This window comes from Ruditapes philippinarum, unplaced genomic scaffold (genome assembly GCF_026571515.1).
Source record: "Ruditapes philippinarum isolate M1 unplaced genomic scaffold, ASM2657151v2 ctg54_1_1_1_1, whole genome shotgun sequence".
NCBI lineage: Eukaryota > Metazoa > Mollusca > Bivalvia > Venerida > Veneridae > Ruditapes > Ruditapes philippinarum.
The window spans coordinates 97,679-118,803 of NW_026866108.1; the positions used below are offsets into that span (position 1 = coordinate 97,679).

Here is a 21,125-nt window from a genome sequence, read left to right on the forward strand (position 1 = left end):
AAGTAATGTTATTATTTCATATATTATACCGCTCTGTATAACATGGTAACAACATGGTAAAAGTACGAAAAAAGAAATCATATTTTGTTTAAAAAAAATCATAACAAAACAAGTAAATTGTACTGAAAACTTTGGCAGTCAGCTTTGCATAAAGCACAGTTTGTAAAATTTTCCTCGCGGTACTACAACCACTAAATTTTAGCGATCCAACAAAATCACCAACAAGAACATAATATTTAGTGTCCGCTCAGGCGATCACTATACTTTTTGTCGGACCGCTGAAGCTTGTCCCTGTCCTTTGCAACTTATAAACTTGACTTAGGCATCTAAAACAACAACAACCACAACAAACAAAACATCTGTGAACAATGGACAGAAGAACGTCTGCGAATATTTGAAAGGAAGAATGTTTGTGAACATTGAGCAAAAGAGGCAACAAATAATCATTGTAAACGGGATAGTAGTGAACAACATAGGTAATGACGTAATGATGTGAACGGCATACGTAATGATGTGAACGGCATACGTCATGATATGAACGACATGTGTAATAATGTAATAACATTAAATACGCGTTTGTTAGTTTGATTCTGACTAATTTGTACATACATTTCTATTTAATGTCTGTAAATTATTATTAATTTGTTAAATGCATCACGCTTTTCAATATTGGAGGAATGAAAGATATTATCATCATTAGCATTATTAACACCGATATAGGTCATAATAATTTCCGTAAAAACCTTATTCTGTCGTTTACCACGTCAGTAATCGATATAACTAGCTATAATCATATTCCAATTTAATTTTGTAACAAGTGAAAATATCAAGCATAACAAGTAAGACAAGAAATTTTCAGTTTAATTAATACCTTAATTTATTATTTGGCATGGTGGTAAGGATTATAGGATATTTGTAACGTTTTGATAATATGTAAGTTGAGATTAAAAGCTTAATCTGGTTTTACCTCAAAATTTAATCTTTTTACATGAACCATTATCAATATTATTGTACGAGTGCCATAATCTTTTCACAATGCTGTATTCTCGATTAATATTAACACAAATAAATCTCTATTAAACATGGAGAAAAGGGTAGTGGTGTAATGATGGAGTAACATAATTACAGATTTAGTTTGTAACTGTGAGATTAACGCTATTCTTTGTAATAAAAACATTCATTATTTCACCTAATTAATCTATATATTCACTGAATATGGAAACAAAAGTAGTGGTTGGTGTAATCAGTTTCGTGATTTGCATCATCGGTGCGCATGCTCAAACGATGCCGACCGGATGTAGCTACGATTCTGGGAGATATATATGCGACTATACGACCCTTAGCGGAAGTAGTCTGATACCGTTACAAGCGTCAGGGTTTAGTCCCATCCCACAGAGAGTGAAGCTTGTTGGTTTACCATCAACGCTCAACAGCGCGGTCTTTGATACGGACTTCGCTTCTATAGATAATTGTAAGATAATTTACTCCTTGTTCAGTTGTTACTATGTTGTTTTTACACGTGTTAAAATGAAAGTTTTCAGTGCGTGAATTTTAATTTTATAAAAAATGACTTAAACCACGGAAGAACATTGGAGAACATAGATTTTTCGCCGTTTTGTTTATAAAGCTACAGTCTCACTTATATCCCGGCAGAGCCCCGGCAGAGCCCCGGTAGACGTCCGGGGTGATCCGGGAACGACCGGGGTACGACCGGGAACAACCGGAGTACATCCGTAACTCTGCCGGCAACGTCCGGGATGATCCGGGATGATCCGGGAACATCCGGCATTCGACCCCGGATGGAATAAAATATGGCTGTGACTAAAAAAAGGATTGGAGCACCACACTAAATACCGTATTCCGGTATATACCGGACAAGGCGCTTGAATCGTAAAATGCCAAAATCTTGCTTTTTTACGCAACGGAATGAACTTTAATAGGTCTAATTCATCTTTTCACACTGATTTATGTATGATAATGCATGAAAAATGTTAAAATCAGCGAAAAAAACGATATTTGTCTATTTTGTGATCATGATTTCTGCAAGCGTCTAGAGGTACTGCTCCAATCCTGTATTGAGCTAAATCCATAAAATATTTAATATCACCGGGGTGGTCCGGGATGATCCGGGAAGGTATAGCTTTGCCGGCTTCATCCTTAGCTCTGCCGGGAACGACCGGGGTTATACCGGGGAAGCACCGTAGCTCTGCCGGCACAAACCGGGGATGATCCGGGGTATGATATAGCCGGTAGAGCTACCGGTAGAGCTACGGTAGAGCTCTGCCGGGGATTTGCCTGGATCGACCGTGGCTCTGCCTGGGTCAACCGGGGCTCTTCCGGCGTCATCCGGGAACGACCGGGGAAGCACCGGCATGAACCGTAGCTTCTGGGCTCTGCCTGGATGATCCGGAGCGCATCCTGGGTGGTTAGTTGGGAACTACCGTAGTGCTGCCGGTGTAAGTGTGACCGCAACAATAATTTCACCCTGGATCGTCCCGAATCATCCGGGATGGTCCTGGGCTCTGTCGGGAGTAAGTGAGACCGCAGCTTAACTAATCGACGAGTTTCGGGGGAAAATGAAAGAGCCTACAAGTTTCACAAACATCTTCTGACATTATGTACTGTATGCATTAAAAACGTCACTTTTTTATTAATCAATAATTACACGTGTAAAGTATATTCTATTTTACATTAATGCTTCAACTGTTGTACTAGCGTTCTCTGGCTTCTGATTAATTATATAAGAAGAAATGTCGAAGTCAAATAGAAAATTGACGTTCAAGTTACATTTATAACTGCTTTTATTATACCAGTTGATCTGCTTAATATTTAACTTTTGTCATCCATTAAAAGATCAATAAAAAATAATTCCTGTTGTATTCTATGTAATTCATTCAAGAAATATGTTTATATAATGCGTTTGTTATCATTCTACAGCTAGTTACGACACGAACTATCCGGCCTCACTGGAGTTAGCTTGTGAGAATGGAGGTTCGCTCTCTGTCGCCTCGGGGTTTCTGGCAAACATGGGACACATCGAGGACTTTAAGATCACTAACTGTAACCTAGGCAACATCCCTGCTAATGCTTTCAGGTAAAGTTTGTGGTAATTTTATTTTTTGTTACAGTTTTCATGTGCTAAGAAGAAATGAAAACATAAAAAAAACGACTGTCACATATAATTGTTCGTACTTTGGTGTTTTTGTCAAAACATGATTATAAAACTTTATATTTATAAAGCTTTATAATTCGAATAAAAAGCAATATTGTGACTGGTTCTTTACCATTTATTGCAGATTAATGTAAATTTGATCTGTTGCTTTGTATAGCTTTACTTAATATGATTTTAAAGCCTCAACTTATATCAGTTGCCAAATCATTTGTCTTCTTTTGACAGAGATTTTCGGTTGTAACAATGACAGAAATAATACGATGATATGCTTAATATACACTATTACAATATTAAAATATTTCTGCAATATTAAGAGTAACAATATATTGTATTGTTTCAGCGAGCTAGGGACGGTTGACCGATTTATGATTGAGAATGGAACAGTAAACGAATTTGGAATGAGTTGTTTAGATGGACTAAATATTGCACGTAACAGCTCGGTATTTCCATCGTTTCCAAAACAACACGGAGCATTGATCATTAAAAACACAAAGTTAACCAGCGGAAGTTTGCCTACCGACTTACTAACTGGGAAAACTGACCTGTATGAAGCCGTCTTTAGGGTAAAATTATTTGACAAAAATAAATTTAAAAAACGTTAGTAATGTATTATACCAAGCCGAAAATGTTGTTGTTGTTGTTGTTTATTTACGTCCCACCAACACTGTAAAAGTCATATGGTGACTTTCCAACTAAGACCTTGGATGCCATTCCGTGCATTATTTAGGCACAATCGGTCATCCGAGTGCCACCGACGTTTTTCGAGGACACAAGTATGGATAGCTTCCTAGCCCACTCGAAACAAACTAAAATCCCTGGCGGAAATCAACGACCTTTACCACTCGGCCAGATACGCCCCTAAATTTATGTTATACGTGTAGATTCAATATAAATATCTTTTTACAACCTAGCTTGTATTTAATGCATTTATTACTCTTTTCATGCAGAGTTGTATTAAAATGTATTTCAGAACATGAACCTGACAACAATAGACTCAGCGGTGTTTGGTACTGGCACTAGTGAGAACATCCGGTACCTGGACTTGAGCTACAACTCCCTCACATCTTTACCGAGTGATTTGTTCTCCAAGTTGACAAATCTAGGTGTGATATACCTGTATGGTATGGACATTGACTGTAGTTGCTCTAACCTCTGGTTCATGAAGCATGCGCACGAGAACTTTCTCACACTAGAAGGCGACATTGTTTGTAACAGTGACAGTAAGTTTTCTAATGAATACGGTAATATAATTTGGTATTTTTACAGACCGAAACATAAGAAAATGAATATTTAAGACTTAATTGTACATAGATAGTAAATATTATTAAAGTCACAAAAAAGAAAAAAAAGAAAGAAAACACATTTTACTACTTAATTGATTTGAGATTTAATATAATAGAATTTCTATCAGAAATTTCAAATTTGATATATAGTTTCTTCATTGTATTCAACAATGCGATACATTTGATTTTCTTGGTACAACATTATATAGTATATAAATAACGCATAGGTTTGTTGGTAAAAGTAAAAATATCATCCCGAGAATGTATACTTTTACCAAATTTCTTAGTCACGTGGTATACTTGCATTAACACTCTCATTGACCTATGGGAAATTAACATTACAAAAAAGTGAGGGGTAATAATTGCGTTTGATATCTTTTTTTCACTAAAAGAATGATATTCATCTTCTAGATCATGCGTATTTCACTACATGTAAGTACACTAATGACATTCATAAAATATCTACGGTATGGTAGTATTGTTGATATATATTGTTTCCTGTTGTAAGTTACTAAAATGATGATAACGCCTTTTTTGTGTGTTTGAGTCAGTATAACTATTTAATAATTGCATGCTAAACATAACACATATACACTGCTCTAAAATATATTATACACTATGTTTTTTCTTTTAGAAAAACTTGCTTGGGCGTTCTATTATTCCAACTGTGTGGAGGAGGTAAAGGCTTGCTCTAGTGGTATGTACATTGCTCTTGATATTAAATGTATACATGTTCTAGTGGTATGTACACTGCTCTTGATATTAAATGTATGTATGTTCTAGTGGTAAGTACAATGCTCTTGATATTTAATGTATACTTGTTCTGGTGGTATGTACACTGCTCTTGATATTAAATGCATACTTGTTCTAGTGGTACGTACACTGCTCTTGATATTAAATGCATACTTGTTCTAGTGGTACGTACACTGCTTTTGATATTAAATGTATACTTGTTCTGGTGATATGTACACTGCTCTTGGTATTAAATGTATACTTGTTCTAGTGGTACGTTCACTGCTCTTGATATCAAATGTATACTTTGTTCTAGTAGTACGTTCACTGCTCTTGATATTAAATGTATATTTGTTCTAGTGGTACGTTCACTGCTCTTGGTATTAAACGTAAACTTGTTCTAGTGGTATGTACACTGATCTTAATATTAAATGCATACTTGTTCTAGTGGTACGTACACTGCTTTTGATATTAAATGTATATTTGTTCTAGTGGTACGTTCACTGCTCTTGATATCAAATGTATACTTGTTCTAGTAGTACGTTCACTGCTCTTGATATTAAATGTATACTTGTTCAAGTGGTATATACATTGCTCTTGATATTAAATGTATACTTGTTCTAGTGGTATGTACACTGCTCTTGGTATTAAATGTATACTTGTTCTAGTGGTACGTTCACTGCTCTTGATATTAAATATATACTTGTTCTAGTGGTATGTACACTGCTCTTGGTACTAAATGTATACTTGTTCTAGTGGTACGTTCACTGCTCTTGGTATTAAATGTATACTTGTTCAAGTGGTATATACATTGCTCTTGATATTAAATGTATACTTGTTCTAGTGGTACGTACACTGCTCTTGGTACTAAATGTATACTTGTTCTGGTGGTATGTACACTGCTCTTGATATTAAATGTATACTTGTTCCATTGGTATGTACACTGCTCTTGGTATTTAATGTATACTTGTTCTGGTCATATGTACACTGCTCTTGATATTAAATGTATACTTGCTCTAGTGGTATGTACACTGTTCTGTTCTTGATATTAAATGTATGTTTGTTCTAGTGGTATGTACACTGCTCCTGGTATTAAATCGATACTTGTTCTAGTGGTATGTACACTGCTCTTGGTGTTAAATGTATGTTTGTTCTAGTGGTATGTACACTGCTCTTGGTATTAAATGTATACTTGTTCTAATGGTATGTACACTGCTCTTGGTATTAAATGTATACTTGTTCTAGTGGTATGTACACTGCTCTTGGTATTAAATGTAATTTGTTATAGTAGTATGTACACTGCTCTTGATATTACATGTATACTTGTCCCAGTGGTATGAACACGTTTCTTGGTATTAAATGTATACTTGTTATAGTGGTATGTACACTGCTCTTGATATTAAATGTATTCTTATTCTTGTGGTATGTACACTGCTCTTGATTTTAAATGTATACTTGTTCCAGTGGTATGTACACTGCTCTTGGTATTAAATGTATACTTGTTCTAGTGATATGTACACGGCTCTTGATATTAAATGTATATCTGTTCTGGTGGTATGTACACTGCTCTTGGTATTAAATGTATATTTGTTCTAGTGGTATGTACACTGCTCTTGGTGTTAAATGTTTATTTGTTCTAGTGGTATGTACACTGCTCTTGATATTAAATGTATACTTGCTCTAGTGGTATGTTCACTGTTCTTGATATTAAATGTATGTTTGTTCTAGTGGTATGTACACTGCTCTTGGTATTAAATGTATGTTTGTTCTAGTGGTATGTACACTGCTTTTGATATTAAATGTATACTTGTGCTAGTGGTACGTACACTGCTCTTGATACTAAATGTATACTTGCTCTGGTGGTATGTACACTGCTCTGGATATTTAATGTATATTTGTTCTAGTGGTATTTACACTGCTCTTGGTATTAAATGCATACTTGTTCTAGTGGTCTGTACACTGCTCTTGTTGTTAAATATATACTTGTTCTAGTGGTATGTACACTGCTTTTGATATTAAATGTACACTTGTGCTAGTGGTACGTACACTGCTCTTGAATTTAAATATATACTTGCTCTAGTGGTATGTACACGGCTCTTGATATTATTGTATACTTGTTCTAGTGGTATGTACACTGCTCTTGGTATTAAATGTATAGTTGTTCTAGTGGTATGTACACTGCTCTTGATATTAAATATATACGTGTTCTAGTGGTATGTACACTGCTCTTGGTATTAATGTATACTTATTCTAGTGGTATGTACACTGCTCTTGATATTAAATATATACGTGTTCTAGTGGTACGTACACTGCTCTTGGTATTAAATATATACTTGTTCTAGTGGTATGTACACTGCTCTTGGTATTAAATGTATACTTGTTCTAGTGGCATGTTTACTGCTCTTGATATTAAATGTATACTTGTTCAAGTGGTATGTACACTGCTCTTAATATTAAATGTATACTTGTTCTAGTGGTATGTACACGGCTCTTGGTATTATTGTATACTTGTTCTAGTGGTATGTACACGGCTCTTGATATTAAATGTATACTTGTTCTAGGGGTACGTACACGGCTCTTGATATTAAATGTATACTTGTTCTGGTGGTATGTATATTAAATGTATACTTGTTCTAATGGTGTGTACACTGCTCTTGATATTAAATGTATACTTGTTCTGGTGGTATTATATTAAATGTATACTTGTTCTAGTGGTGTGTACACTGCTCTTGATATTAAATGTATACTTATATATACACTAATCCGGTGTATGCACATTGATCTTGCAAATACTAGATCTAGCGGTATTTACGCTGATCTTGACGATAAATGTATTTTAGCCCAATATACTTTTATATAATACGTAAGTGTAAAAAAGTTTATTGTTCACTGTGTACTATGTTTTTTTTGTCCATTGAGAGATATATTTCGAAAAATCAATATTTATAAAATGCTTTAATTGATCATTAAAGCTTTTATTTTATCAGTTCTTTTCTTACAAGGTGACTCTAAGCAATATAAAATGATATCATTCAGCAATAAGTTTGTGTTTTACACTTCAGGAGTTGCACTACTTGGCGGATGTTTAACACCCATTGACCTTACAGGATTTTCTATCGGGTTCATAGCGTTTGTAATGGGATGGGTGGTTCTTGGTCTCGCTATTCACACAAGGAAACAGTTGAACCCAGCCAAAGGTAAACCGAGTAGAAAGCCGGGTGCCAAGCGAGCGGCGCCGCCGAAGAAGGCACCAAAAGCTGGATGGGCCTAAAACACATTTATACATGTTATAGTTTCATATTTATATACATGTGGAATTATTTCGCTTTTTATTATATTATGAGAGAGTTACTGTATTATTAACTTAAAACGTTTTATATTGAGGCTAAAGTGTTCATACTATAAACATGAATTTAGTGTAAATTGACTAATTAAATGAAGCGTTTAGTAACTTTATTACACAACCGTTACTGTTTTATTAAGAATGTGACAAAACCAGTAGTTGTAATTATTTCTAATTATTTCTGTGAAATGATAAACACATATTTTAATTATGTACATGTCATTTTTAGGTCAGTCAACTTTTCATATTTATGGATGTTTGATTTTTGTTGGTTGAATCAGAAGAATTTGAAAAATGACGTCACCATTAGTATAAATGTAAAATGAAATAGAAGTTTAAACAATACACATTTGGCCATTAAAAAAAAACAAAAAAAACAACAACAACAAAAAACTATAATCAAAGAATTATTAAAAGGATCAAGCATCCAAAAAAAACCCCAAAAACAGAATAAAAAATAATTGAGAATAAGTGACGTCAGAGGTCAATTCTTCTGTTTCAGATTTACGTTACGTATGATGGATCACCTTACAGCATGATATCCACAACGTTGTTGTTAAAGAACGATTGTACATCTTCCGGAAACGTTTTTATCTATGTTAAACTCATTGTAATAAAATTTCTTTTAGAAAAACAGAAGTTCTTTTTCTTATATGATTAACTTGTTAATGTACAGAAAATTAATTCTCTTCAATTAGCGGTCTTACAAACAAACACAGTACAAATTGACCTATCCTTCACAAAAAAGAAAGAAAGAAAACAACAACAACATAAAACAAGAAGTATCTATAAAAAGATACTCGGACGAAGTCAAACTTGTTAACTTGCATAGGATAAGCTACTACTTTATTTCAGTTCATTTTTACCAGCAATGTTTTGCCCCATTAATTTTCATCATAGATTTAAACGGTATAAATTACATTAATTTATTTGATTTTAATCAAAATGGAATTTGATTTGAATAGGAATTTATAATAAAACAAAGATTTAGTAGATACTGTACACTAATTCCAAGTTCGTTTCAATCGTCTTATGCCCGATTCAAACACTTCTTGCCATTGCGCAATCGAACATACCTCTACCTATAACGGAAGCTCTTCTAAAGTATCAATCGAACAGGATATTACTGTTAAAATGACCAATGAAAATTCTGCCTATATTCATTTCTTTACTGTTAATTTTAGCGGAAGTCAAGGTGAAATCAGACGGCCTTCGGCCGAAAAACCCCAACAAAACAACATCCCTTCTGAGATTAATTATAGCTTTAGGGGAGGCAATCAAGATAGGTTGATTATTACTTGTTGTCCCGATTAAGCTCCCTTTCATTCTGATTGCCAGACCATTGCGAAACATGTATCGCTGGTGTTCAATCGCTAATTTAGCTTACTGAACAGAAATGAGAGTCGTTTTTAGTTAGATAACACTCTTCGACAATTTTCCTACCTCATCAACGTTAAATGTGGGCGTTACTCAAAACTTGTACTGAATCTTCTGTTGCTCTTGATTTACGTTGATGTTAAAATGTAGCCGACTCACTCTTAAGTATAACTAATTAACATCAGATCATTTCATGAATTTACAAGAACATAATTTATATAGGGCAAACTTGAAATAAAGAGAGAGACAGAAATGATTTGACATGACTGTCAGAGATGACAGCAAGCGAGAGACCGTCATGTTATATCACCTATGTACCTGGTGCGCTGTCATTTCTGGCCGTCATGTATTATCCTCTTAAGCCCTCGTGCGCTGTCATTTCTGACCGTCGATCTTCCATATTATATATTTCTTCTGTAATATCTTTCATCTCTGGCCGTCGTGTTATATCATCTCCATTCCCCATCACCTGTCAACTCTGACCATCATGTTAAATCATCTTCATTCCTCATCTGATGTCAACTCTGACCATCATGTTACATCATCTCCATTCCTCATCTGCTGTCAACTCTGACCATCATGTTACATCATCTCCATTCCTAATCTGCTTTCATCTCTGACCATCATGTTACATCATCTCCATTCCTCATCTGCTGTCAACTCTGACCATCATGTTATATCATCTCTATTCCTCATCACCTGTCAACTCTGACCGTCGTGTTATATCATCTCCATTCCTCATCCGCTGTCAACTCTGACCATCATGTTACATCATATCTGTCACACATGTGTTGTGATCTCTCTTGTTAAACTATCTCTCTGACCCTCGAATTCTACCATTTCAGACCTTCATTTGTTACCGTCTTTGTCTCTTATGTGCTGTCAAGATATCATCTCTGACGGTCATATTATGACATCTGTCTCTCGTTTTATGTTATGTGTCATGTATTATCTCTTTGCCTTTCGAGTGCTGTTATCTCTGACAGTCATGTTATGGTATTTGTGTCACGTCACTTCGGACCGCCATGATACAAACTCTTTCCCTCGTTGTCATCATATCTGTCGTTCGTATATTTTCATCTCTGACCGTCATGTTACATAATCTCTGTACCTGGTGTGTGTGTGCTGTCGTCTCTGACCGTCATGTTATATTATCTGTTTGCCTTATGCGCTGTCAACTCTGACCTACATGTTACGTGAAGTCATGTCACATCATTTCTGTCCCTCTTGGGATTTAATCTCTGAACTTCATGTGTAAGCATCGTCGTCCCTCGTGTGTTGTCATCTCTGATTGTCATATTATATCATATCAGTCCCTCATATGTTGCCATCTCTTATCGTCATGTTTTATTATCTCTGTCCCGTATGTGCTGGCATCTCTGATGATTGTCATGTTATGTCATGTCTTTCCCTTATGTGTTGGCATCTCTTATCGTCATGTTTTATTACCTCTGTCCCGTATGTGCTGGCATCTCTGATGATTGTCATGTTATATCATCTCTTTCCCTTATGTGTTGGCATCTCTGATCGTCATGTTTAATCGTTTCTCTCCCTCATGTGTTGGCATCTCTGATCGTCATGTTTTATTATCTCTGTCCCGCATGTGTTGGCATCCCTGATGATTATCATGCAATATCATCTCTTTTCCTCATGTGTGGGCAACTCTGATTTGTCATGTTATATCAACCCTGTCTCTCATGTGTTGGCATCTTGGACAATCATGTAATATTATCTCCATCCCTAGTGGGTTGGCAGCTTTGACCGTCATATTATTTAATAAGGATCTTAACGGATATAACTGTTTATGGCGGTAACGAGACTAAGTGGTTCAGAACTGTTCACTTTTGAAGAAGATGTGTAAGCGGCCGGATAGCTCAGACGAAGAGCCGCGAAAAGGTGTTCCGAGAGTCCCGGGTTGGAGTCTTGGCCAGGCTGACATTTTTCACACTCTGTGGCACAATAATAAGACGTAGGTGGCAAACTAAAGAATCTAGTCTGTATCCTTGGACCTTATATAAATCAGGATAAAGTACATCGAATTAGTTATAACCTCTTTGTTCAACTGACCTACATGTCATTAATGTTAAAACATTTGGAAAGCGGTCAATTTCAAATAATCTCGTTTAATACTGAACTTGTAAGAAGATTATATAGGGCCTATTAAAAATGAAAGTTTACAGGAATAAAATGGCATTATAAAGTGTAAAAAGGTAGGTTTTTCTCCTTTTGTAGATTTTCATGATAATTATTTAATTTAAATATTTAATCTATACGTACTTTGAATAATCTTTTTTAATATATTTGAATTATTTCATTAGTTTTGAATTATTGATCGATATGTGAAAGCATCATTAATTCGAGCATTTTTTCCCACAAAACATGAAACATTAAACGCTTCATATTTCAGAATGTTAGGGAGTTTGAGAACTAATGTAAGGAGTATGTGACCGTGTCGTGTATAACCGGAGGGGTGTATCATGCATGATGTGGAAGTTCTCCCTGTGTTCACCATTATTCTCATCCTTACTTCACGTATTGTTGTTGTTGTTGCCCAGACAGGGCCCACACATTGTTCGTACTCAGACGGTGTGTACGAATGTAATTATGATAAGATGACGTCACTATCATACCGACCAATCCCTTTCGCCGACTTTAGTACGCAGCCGCAGCAACTTATACTGAACGTCAATGGTTTACTCCCGTATTTCGGTAAAACATACACCATACTTTGTTTAACATAGAGAATACTTAAAATCTCAAATTATTTCCATATTTTTAACAATTACAGTTTGTTGAAAATTGCTCGTAATTTAAGTAGCGCAAAACAATGAAATTTAAAAATATTTGATATATAATGAAACATTTACGCGAAAAGGCTTATAAGATTTTTATATTCACAAAATAAGTTATAAAGTGTACACGACAGCTATAAAATGTTTTCCGTACTTCACATCAATGTTGTTATATTTTCCGGTCCTTCGTGATCATTGATTCAAAAACTTTTTTAGTTGAGTACCGCTCAGGGCATGAGGGATATTGCACTTTTTCAATATCCCTCATGTACAGGCTCAGTCAAACCGAGTCTGCAATTAATGCTTCCGAGTGATGACACTTTATCCAGATTTGTGTAACATTTAAAAGCTGATACATGTTTACAACGAGATGAAAGACATGAATTATATTATATATGATGATGTATTATCAGGAGATAGTAGAATCTTCAACTCTGGTTTCTCGGGCATTGACGATACATTGTTTGACGATAATTATCCCGCCTGGCTTGAAGTAAACTGTGGTTGGGGAGGTTCGGCTTATATAGAGACAGGAGCCTTTGACGACATGCAATACATACAACATTTAAAGGTAATCAGTCTTTCCTGTTGAAATACTTCCTCTGACAGTACTCTCTTTACACACGGCAATTTTAGAAAGACTTATAGCCTTCAAACAGTTTCGGCATATATACAATAAAATATGAATGGATGATAGGCCATTCTAAATTAGGTTTAAGAGATAAAACTTCACTGCCTTTAATAATTGATTAAAATAAATGAACATTATTTGTACTTAATTCTCTTAAAAAATAACACCAATAATATCTCAGACTTCAGCTGTTCTATACTTTTAAATTTAATAAAGACTGTGTCCATTGTTTGAACATAATTATTTCTTCAAGCTCGACTGTGAAAATAATATCAATGACATTCGAGTCGGCTTCCCTGAACTAAGCACTGTTGGTGTCATATAAGGCAATAGCTTTATGACTCCAGTAGGGTGCACCATCTCAGTCTATGTGTAGTGGTGGACACCAAAGCTTACCGTCATATCTTTATTATATGCTGTTGATCTTTTTATATTATCTAGCTTTTAATATAATAAATTATCTTCAAATCCTTTGTAGAAATGTTCCTTATTTAGGGTTTTTGCTTTACTATCGATACACTTGTTTTATAATAAAAATGCATTACTCGTATAATAATTCGAAAACATACGAAGTATGTTGTTGTCAATATATACAGCTTTAAGAGCTTGTGTAGATACTTAAGTAGAATAGAATATATTAGAACAGAATAGAATAGAATATAAGGGGTTTATTTACAATGGGTCCTGCATCAATATAACAAATGAGATTAAACAAAAACAGAAGAATATTAACATTAATAAGATTTTCGTATTACATGTTCTCAAATAACTAGATATGAAACGTATGCCGGCCAAAACGAACATTTGTAAAGAAATACATATCATTAAGCATAGACTATGGCCATAACAGTCAAGTAACGTGTTTACCAAAAGAACATGAAAACGTGTAATACATTTTGGAAATACATGTATACAGAAAATATTTTTTTTTTTCAGATAAAGAATTGTGAAATATTCTACATCAACGTGGACTCATTTGATGCGTTTCAAGAACTGGATTATTTTGGTATAGAAGGAGGTACAATAGACACTATAGAATCACTTGCAATGGATGGATTGACCGTACAAAAATTAACTTCCGCCACTCATCAGTTTCCAAGACTACAAGGGAAATTCGAAGTTGTTAATTCAAAGTTTCTGTATGGAGTTGTCAATACAGGATTGTTAACATATTTTACCAATGTAACCTCCATTACATTGAGGGTAAGCCAACACCGTTAGTCTTTCAAACTGTTGTTTTGATTGTCTTATATCATTTAAAGAAATCATCTAAATAATGTTCAAGTCTTTAACGTTTGAGTTTACCAAATGTGACATTACATGAAATATATTCTACAGTAAAGCCCGTACAGAAAAATGCTTCTGTTTTTGTGCTTGGTTAAAACTTTAGAAAGAAGACGCCAACCAAGACCATTCCCGGTTGTTCTGAAGATTAATGTTATTTTATTGTTAAGTTATTTTCCATCAGTCGTTTTTATAAGTTTTATGTGCTACCAAATTAAGATAAACATATTTTAAAGGAAATCAACTGAAATTCGGACTCAACTGAGGTCCAAACACAAATGACATGACATTTTATTTTGTGTCGCCTCTACGGAGTAGTGGCGACATAAAGGGATCACTTCTCCGTCGTCTGTCTGTCCGTCTGTCTGTCTGTCTGTTCGTCTGTCCGTCCGTCACAAAACTTGTCCGGACTACTCCTCATAAACTACTGGTGCAATTTCATCCAAACTTTACAGGAATGATCAGTACCAAGTCTAGTTGTGCATATTGTCAGCATTTTCCGGTTCAATGATTTTTGTAAGAGTTATGGTCTTTTAATAATTTTTATTTTTAAAGTTTGTGCGGACTACTTCTCTTATACCACTAATGCAATTTCAATGAAACTTTACAGGATTGATCTGTAGCTCAAGTCCTTGCGCACATTGCACGGGTTTTCCGGTTGAATGATTTTTTGCCGAGTTATGGCCCTTTGATAAAAAGGTGTTTTTTTCTGTGTGTTGCCAGATACACAAACTTGACCGGACTACTCCTCATAAACTACTGGTGCAATTTTATCCAAACTTTACAGGAATGATCAGTACCAAGTCTAGTTGTGCACTGTCTGTCTGTCTGTCTGTCTGTCTGTCTGTCCGTCCGGTTCAATGATTTTTGTAAGAGTTATGGCCCTTTAATAATTTCTATTTTTAAAGTTTGTCCGGACTACTTCTCTTATACCACTAATGCAATTTCAATGAAACTTTACAGGATTGATCTGTAGCTCAAGTCCTTGTGCATATTGCACGAGTTTTTTCGGTTGAATGATTTTTGGCCGAGTTATGGCCCTTTGATAAAAAGGTGTTTTTTCTGTGTGATGCCAGATACACAAAAGCTTGTCCGGACTACTCCTCATAAACTACTGGTGCAATTTTATCCAAACTTTACAGGAATGATCAGTACCAAGTCTAGTTGTGCACTGTCTGTCTGTTTGTCTGTCCGTCTGTCACAAAACTTGTCCCCACTACTCCTCATAAACTACTGGGGCAATTTCATCCTAACTTTACAGGAATTTATGTCGCCACTACTCCGATCACTTCTCCGTCTGTCACAAAACTTTTCCCAACATGAAATTGGCCATCATGAGGCGACACATGTGATCACTGATCGCTCTTGTTTTTACAAAGATCGGAGTGGTCACTTAAAACAGAAAAATATGTAAAAAGATAATTAAGAAATATACTTTGAAATAAATTGAAAATCGTATTTCTGTGCTATTCGAAGGCAAATTTGAATGAAAAGCTTTACAACGCCTTTTGGTAATTTTTTCATGATTACAATAACAATTCCGGTTAAAACGGAGTAAATTGCACACAAGTTATTGGTCAAGACTGACAACACATGGACATGGATATCTAAAAATTATTTCCAGTCCCGGCATGTAATAAAACTTCCGTAGAGTCCCTTGAAATGTATTTGCTCGAAATTTATATGTTTCCAAATGTTTTTATTTTTCAGAGTGCAGGGATATCCTACCTCTCTCCGAATCTGTTAAAAGAAAACACTTTGGTTAGACTTGTTGACCTAAGTGATAATGTGTTTACAAAATTACCAAGTGATTTTTTGTTCTACCAGACCGCACTTAGTGAAATAACACTATATAATATTGACTGGGACTGTACATGTGACCTACTCTGGTGGGTGGAGTATTCCCTGAGTCAGAACGTTACAGTAATAGGTGATAAAATGTGCAACAATGTTCAAGGTTTGTGAAAAATTATATGTTTGTTTTGTAAAAGATAAAAAAACAGTGACATATTAAGCGCTTATAGTTCAATAGAAATTAAAAACAATATGATATCAAAATAAAATCACAACATTCAGTAAAATATCATTTGGCTACGTTTGCTATCTGGTAATACTAATACAGTTTGTACATGTGCAAACTATTGCCGACCTAAAATTGCATAACTTTTTATCTGTTAAAAATTCGCCATGCCTCAAAAATGTTTTTATTTCATTTCTCCAAAGCTTTTTTTTACCTGAACATCAATTTTCATCTGTTGCTTTTTGGCAATAAGTGCAGTTATAGTCAAGTATTTTGTATGGGAATCTAAATACTACTTTGTTTACATTTTGCTACATTTATGACAAATTATTTCACATTTATCGTTACTTTCTTCAGGTAACAAGTATCTAACATTCTCTAAAACCATTATTTAAACATAATAAAATTCATATTTGCCCTTTCTAAAGAAATTAATGTTTATTAATTTCTGAGGCATAATGTGCGTTTAATGAACACGTATTATATTCTTAACAAGATCGTAAGTTGATGATCATGTTGATAACATGCAAGTGTGATTGATATTTCTCTGTCAATATAGACGTTATAAAGATTATTTTTATTTTCAGGAACATCGGTATTAAAGTACTATTACGATAATTGTGCCACAGCAAACCCGTGCGAAGGACAATCAGGTAAAATGTTTACAAGAAACTTCGATATGTACACAGTGTTTCAGTGTCCTGCTCGGGTAAACTACAGGGAATGATGGGTTTGACGAATAAAAAAATTCTGGTCCTACGGGATAATCGATTCCAACACTTTTGAGTGTTGAAAATTGTGTACCGATCTGGCCGGTGCTAGGGGGCATTTTTGTACTTTTCCATTATCTCTAATGTGCAGATCTAATCAAAACGAGCCTGCAATTTTCATGTCACATTTTTGTCATTAATGATTCCGGGGGGGGGGGGTCACCCTTGGATATTCATAGTTAACTATGACAATAGCGCAATGGGCTTGGATATCAGTCAAATAACTTTTACTTTTTAAAAGGACAATTTTTATGTCGTTGATTTTTTGTTGCTTGTGATTCCTTTTTTCATTGGTTAATAAATGATTTATTAATAAATTACGGAATATGCTTGAAAATGATAGGGACCAATATAATATCTTTAAATAACTAAGAAAAGTAAAGAATGACATGTTGGTATATTTTACTTTCAGGTGTTGCAGTAGGAGACAAATGTCAGACAGTTTTAAGTATTGTAATCATGTGTCTGTCTATAATCGCCCTCGCCATAACGTCCACCTCGTTAGTGTTGTTGATAATTTATCGTAACAATATACATGATACGGACGACTCAGATCCTGTCATGCAAGAACGACTTAAATTAAAAGCTCGACAAAGATGGAGAAAAGCTTTACGACATATAATATATGCTAGAAGAAAGGGGAAACCGTTATATGATCTAGGTACGGATAATCATTTATTTTACCACAATTTATCCTGCAATGTTAAACTTCCAAATTGCTTTTTATTAAAATCACAATATTTTACTTTTAAAAAAAAAAACAGTTTGAGAGTTTTCCTGAAAATAAGCATGAATCTCGAATCTCGAGGCATGCTGCTTTAACTTTGTCCATATTTGCTGAACACATATTTTACAGAAGGTTCCCAAATAAACTTGGTTTTGTCGATATCGATTTATATCCTCTATAGGAAACAGTAAGAAGGTTATATCCCGTTGAACTTTAGAACACCAATAAAAACTTGCAATTCAAGCTTCTATGCCAAACAGTTAAACATTAAAGTACAAACACGATCTTTTATGCTCTTCAAGACTGTGCAATTTCCATTCATGACGGTTCTATCAGTTTCACAACAAATGCCATAAGTTTATTATATCTTGCCGTCTGTTTACAAGTCCTAACTAATGCAATATCAGTTAATTGATTGACTTTATCATTGGAAAAAAATCTCGCAATTTATCATATTTTTCTATCCAAAGATCTTATAAATTATATAATGACTACATCACTTAACTTTACTTAGCACCATCATGTGCTCTATTAAGGTTTATTTCTTGTTTGTTGTTGATGCTGATTAAACTGTTTTATCTTGTTTTATAGCATCAGAAGGAAGAACTATGAGCATACCCGACGAGACAAGGTCACCTCCTCGGCGTAATAGTAATTATAGCGGATATGGAAATTCTAGTTTTGGTTTGTCTGGTATAGGAAACTTTAGTTATGAAAGTTCCAGCATGGGAAATTCTAGTTATACTGATTTCTCGAGCCCAGAAGACATGAGGGGGTTCCAGAGGGGGTTCAGATATACGGAACTGTAATCTGAATCACGCGTCTCCATCTGAAATTCCAACAACAAGAACAATAACAACAACAACAATAACAATAATAAAACATCAACAACAACAACACTAAAATTAACAAGTGTTTAATTAACTGTATTTCTGTACTTTTTACCATGTTGTAAATATGATCATATAACATTTGCTATCAAAATATCACTGTATTATTACGCACATTAAGTACATAACTCGTATTATATATATATTGTAAATTTTCTCTATAAAAAGTTGTTTTTTTTTAACTAAAACTTTACTTATTATGATTTATGTCACTTACATTGTCATCAAACACATGTATATACATAGATTTCTTGTTTATTAAGCATTAAAGGACTGTACAATTTGTGGTCATGTTTATATTTAAGTTGCATATTCTATGAATTTGTATGATTGTTGCACTAATTGACCTCAATGTTGTTCTTAACATGATATAATTTTGTATGATTTTGTATAAAGCGAAGAAATTAATTGCGCGATGTTTTACCTTTAGACTCCTTGACAGTGTTAGACAGAACATCGAATGCATGATTCCAGGGTCTTACAAAATTAATTGAATATTTTTGTCTATTTCTCCTGCATAATCTAGACTTGGCTGTAACTATAATATATTTTAGTATATCATTATAGGTTGGTGTTGGTAGTTTTCACTCCAAATCACGGCAATAAGCCACAATGAACTTACCAGAGCACAGTTCAGCCACCGCATCGTTCCTGGGAAGACTGTCAAGCAGTTTACCAGTACTAGTTGCCTTCACTTTCGCAAACATGCAAGATCAGAGGTGCAGCGTGAATGGCCGTAGAAAGTACTTCAATCACAACGAAATTGACATGCACCGTCCGGGCATCATCATCCGGGTATCGAACCGGGTCACCCGATTCAGAGCCCAACGCTCTACCTATTGAGCTAACCGGGCGGAAATGTTATCAATATAGCATATGTACATGTATAATATATTAAAATGGCTGGAAAGTTTTAATATAATACAGAATCGTCATATGAAAAAATACATTCATAGTGAAATTTGTGTTTCAGCATTCTAAAATGCGCAACAATAAATCAGATTTTAGAGGTGTTGCTTATTTTTGCTGAAAATCACCACGGGCTTCAGACTGTGTTTAGTAACTTAAATAGATAGATTAATAAATAAATAAATAAAAATAAATAAATAAATAAATAAATAAATAAATCAATCAATCAATCAATCAACAATCAATCAATCAATCAATCAATCAATCAATAATTCAATCAATAAAAGTTGTTTGTTAAAGAAAAATAAATAAAGTGTAAAATTCTGAGCTGCATATCAATGAATGAAGTCATGCAAAGACGTCATATTTTTGTTCAAAGAAATAAATATACATAACATATAACCTGACTGTTATGAAAAATAAATGTTGAAACCAAAGTTACTAAAGAGTTTGATGATTAGCATAAAATATGGCGTAAAGTAAATATATATGTCTGAAAATCAGTTACCAATAACAAAATATCAATGGTTCATCGGATTTTCCAAGTGGTAGTGTTTAACATTATACTTGAAAACATATTTGGACACTAGACTGGTCCATAAGGGCTTTTATATCTCCTGAAAATTTGTCTTCAACACATACTGTTTCATAACAATATACACTTGGGTTAGACAAACCCAGCAAATAGAATAATGATTTGGGTTGATTATTTTAAAATTGTTTTGTCCTACGCAGAATGCGCATGCGCCAGCTGAAAGAGAAAGTGTTCGTTTTTGTTGTCATTTTCATTGTTCGTAGATTGACCCGATTTTCATGTTCATTCCCATTCAAAGTTACTGTTTAACATGTAAATCGAATAAGTGAAACACTGTTTCAGTTTACATGTATTTCGAGCAAGTCAATTTTATACTGACCTATTTGATTAGCCTGTAACTACAAATTCACACATACTACATTGTATAATCAAATCGGAAATTAATTGACCAATTAATAATAAGCCATTGATTTTCAATCCACGGCGACCATATCTCTTAATTGTACCCATTCCAATTGTGTATTTTATCACAATTAGAAATTTTGTAAGAGAGTTTTCACTATAATAACTTGACCTTATTTTCAAAACTTTCCTTAAATGCCCCCGAAATTATATTTTTTTATTTTGCAAAGGGTTATAATTTTTGGTGCCCAATAACAG

At 34.3% G+C, this 21,125-nt stretch overlaps 1 protein-coding gene across 1 annotated transcript; it reads left to right on the top strand.

The window, feature by feature from the left end:
• The first annotated feature begins 1,048 nt into the window (after window positions 1-1,048).
• On the top strand, window positions 1,049-19,117 carry LOC132731360 (uncharacterized). Its single transcript, XM_060717534.1, has 13 exons — window positions 1,049-1,471; window positions 2,938-3,094; window positions 3,513-3,735; window positions 4,143-4,392; window positions 5,090-5,152; window positions 8,250-8,452; window positions 12,463-12,616; window positions 13,113-13,270; window positions 14,267-14,533; window positions 16,325-16,571; window positions 17,222-17,287; window positions 17,817-18,065; window positions 18,723-19,117. The coding sequence occupies exons 1-13, from the start codon at window positions 1,216-1,218 to the stop codon at window positions 18,938-18,940; spliced, it is 2,511 nt and encodes an 836-aa protein (XP_060573517.1). The 5' UTR covers window positions 1,049-1,215; the 3' UTR covers window positions 18,941-19,117.
• Window positions 19,118-21,125: the final 2,008 nt, after the last annotated feature.